General features: G+C 39.3%; 1 protein-coding gene across 1 annotated transcript in view; it reads right to left on the bottom strand.

Moving 5' to 3' along the window:
• The window catches only part of KCTD20 (potassium channel tetramerization domain containing 20), a gene marked incomplete at its 5' end in the record, with an annotated part of 11,240 nt that extends 9,319 nt beyond the window's left edge, over positions 1 to 1,921 (bottom strand). The window contains one exon of the mRNA XM_010285487.1: positions 1,863 to 1,921. Within this exon, the coding sequence (XP_010283789.1) occupies positions 1,863 to 1,921 (59 nt within the window). The remainder of the gene's footprint in view (positions 1 to 1,862) is intronic.
• Positions 1,922 to 2,899: the final 978 nt, after the last annotated feature.

Raw genomic sequence — 2,899 nt, 5'->3', positions numbered from 1 at the left:
GAAGGGGGGGGGGGGGGGAAAGCACCTTTAAATCAATTCCAGAATTGACAACATCAAATAGAAGAACAAAAAGTCAACCATTCCTCTATTTTGTATAGCCTATTATAATTATTGTGAGGAAACAGACTTTTCCAGACTGCAAATGTTAAACTATTTATATAAGTAATACTGTGGTTTCCAACATATTCACTGAATTCCACCCATTACAATTATGCTATGCTTTTTGATCAAAATGCTTTAAAATTTGGTAACTGCACAGAAAGTCAAAACACGTGTTTTAAAACTGCAGTTTTAAAACACTTAGGCAAAAGCGTTTGGAAACGGTGTGTGTGTGGGGGGGAAATCCTTGTCAAGAGGATACATCATCATCTTGGGAAAGCCCTTAAGAGGAGGTGGTCTTGAGAGTGGCTAATCGCTGGGAGGAACACAAACAACATACTGGGTTGTGCCTGAGGAATTCTCCCCCCTGCAACTTTTCTATATAAAACAAGCTCCCTGATAAAACTGAGATGCTAACACACAGACTTTGCTCTGTGAGCTGGCAAGAACTCTATTAAGAAAACTTGATAAGCATAAAATTTACTTTTTAGGCCTCTTTCTTTCAAGAGTGCTCAGTTGTTGCAGTTCTGCCAATAAGCTCCCCTTGCGCTGTCTGAACACTCTTAATTATTTAATACATTACTTAGGAGAATTTAGGCAGGGAGTCCGATCAATAAGCAATTTATATCCAGGCAAACAGCAGCTTTATCAAGGGACACACACATTCCATAACTTCTTAAGAGGCCTGCCTTATAAGCCATATTTAAGTGATGCCAAATAGCATGAAATGGCTACAGACTGAATTTTCACAACAATCAAATTAGGTCTGATGGATGTAGCAATCTTCTTTCATCATCCTAAGCTTTGAATTAAATGCACACACAGTTCAAGAGACCCTGCATGCCATTCAGCAGAGTCCTCTATTACAATATCTCAGAAATTATTTATAGAAATCTCATCAGATACACAGGAACTATACTACATTAATTTTCCATAATCATTTCCCCACCCTTTTCTGCTTAATCTGCTAAGAAAAAGCCCCAGCTGTTGACACTTTCCTCCTCATTCTTTTCTATTACACTAAGTTTAGCACTAGTGAAAGGTGCTAAAAACTGCAGAGATGGGAAAATTCAGAAATAGATGCTCTTTGCAATTGTGGTGGCTCTTACCAGCATCGGATCTGACTTTCCTCATTAAGTCTAAGGGAAGCCAAACATTCTGCCCTGCTGATAATCAGACTTGGGCCAGGCTAATGGCATTTTCCCATCTTCTGTCCCCTCTCAGCATGAACAAATTCTACACATTATGTGTCGGCAGAATTGAGGCAAATGAGTAAGGATTCCCTTACCATATCTGGCTGGTACAATAAATACCCAAACTAGTCATTTAACATGACAAATACATTGCAATCACGCATACAACCCAGTAGGGAAACCAGTACATAAAGACTTCAGAAAGCCATACTCATGCCTGACCAGCTTACAAATGTCCTGGTTTCCTTTCATGCCCAGGATCAAGGTGAACTACCCGTGGTGAGGATGAATACCTATAAATAATAATTAGCACTATTCATCTTCAAAGCTTTTTACAAATATTAACTGGTCATTCCTCCTAACAGCCCTGGGAAGCACTGCAGGGAAGTCTTTTATGAGAGAAAACAGGGACACAGAAAAAAAGAGACATAACCTTCAGGACCAGCCAGAGGATCAGACCCACTAACTTACTAGGTATTACGCTGACTTTTAGCACATTCACTACTCAAGCTCCCTGGCCAAGCACCAGCAATTACCCTGCGGTTAGTAAGACAAATACTAGCAGGTTACCATCTTCTTCTGAGGTCTGTTTCCGTGCACGTTTCTACCCTCTGGTAAGCATAAATTGGCTGGTACCACAGAATTGATCATGAGCAGTACATGAGCACCTTGGCTTCTTAGTGTACTTCTCAGTAACTTGTTTGTACGCTCAGATCCCAAAGTACCAGGTAGGGATCAGTCTGCAGGGGTTGAAGACTAACAGCTTGTGGACAGTTGGATTCTGGAAGCTGGGAACTCATGAATATCAAAAGCCCAGTGTCATATTCAGCACTAAAGATCTGAGAAAAAGCTCCTAAATAGGCTGTGATTTTTTTTTTTTTTAAAGAAAATCAGTATCACAGTAAAAAAAATTAAAAAAATCAAAATTCACGTCTGACTGGCCATTGGTTTTGCCTAACCTGGAGCACGTAGGTCTCTCCTCCCTCCAGAATATGACAGTGTTAAGAATGAGCTGTGCAACTGAACAAGCATGTCTGTTCTCCAAACCACATGCTGATGGCCATGGTGAAATAATTTTTATTTGAACTTGTTTAGAGCCAACACTTTTATTGAGAGAAAAATATGGAAGTGATTTTAATTTTTTTTTTTAAAAACAAACTGCAAACAGTTTTACTTTGCAATACATCTTTAGCACAATTAATGCTACAAATCTTTCACAGAGATAAAGAGGCTGATCCGTGTTCTACGTAATTCTTAAAGAAGGAAATGTACTGGAATGTAAAAAGGCTGGGACAATCTTCAGCACATTATCCTTCCCCGCTCTAACAAATCTGAGGCACATCCAAACCCAAGGTATACAGTTCTCACCCAGCTACTGGAAGAAGCTGAATGGCTTAACTTGTACAGACCGATATAAACAGTACATAGGTGATTGTGCACAAAGTAAAGAAACTCAAATACAGTAACGTGTCCAGCAGAGAAAACTCATTTAGATGCAGGTCATTTTATTAAGCAAGAGGTAATAAAAGCATCAGCACAGACTTGCTGGTTTCTAACTTTTTATTGTATTACTTGATCCTTATCACAGAATCACTAAGGTTGGAAAG

The sequence above is a fragment of the Phaethon lepturus genome, unplaced genomic scaffold (assembly GCF_000687285.1).
Source record: "Phaethon lepturus isolate BGI_N335 unplaced genomic scaffold, ASM68728v1 scaffold19644, whole genome shotgun sequence".
In the NCBI taxonomy this organism is placed as follows: Eukaryota; Metazoa; Chordata; class Aves; order Phaethontiformes; family Phaethontidae; genus Phaethon; species Phaethon lepturus.
Note: the sequence above shows the minus strand (reverse complement) of the source record. Positions and strands in the feature narration are given on the sequence as shown.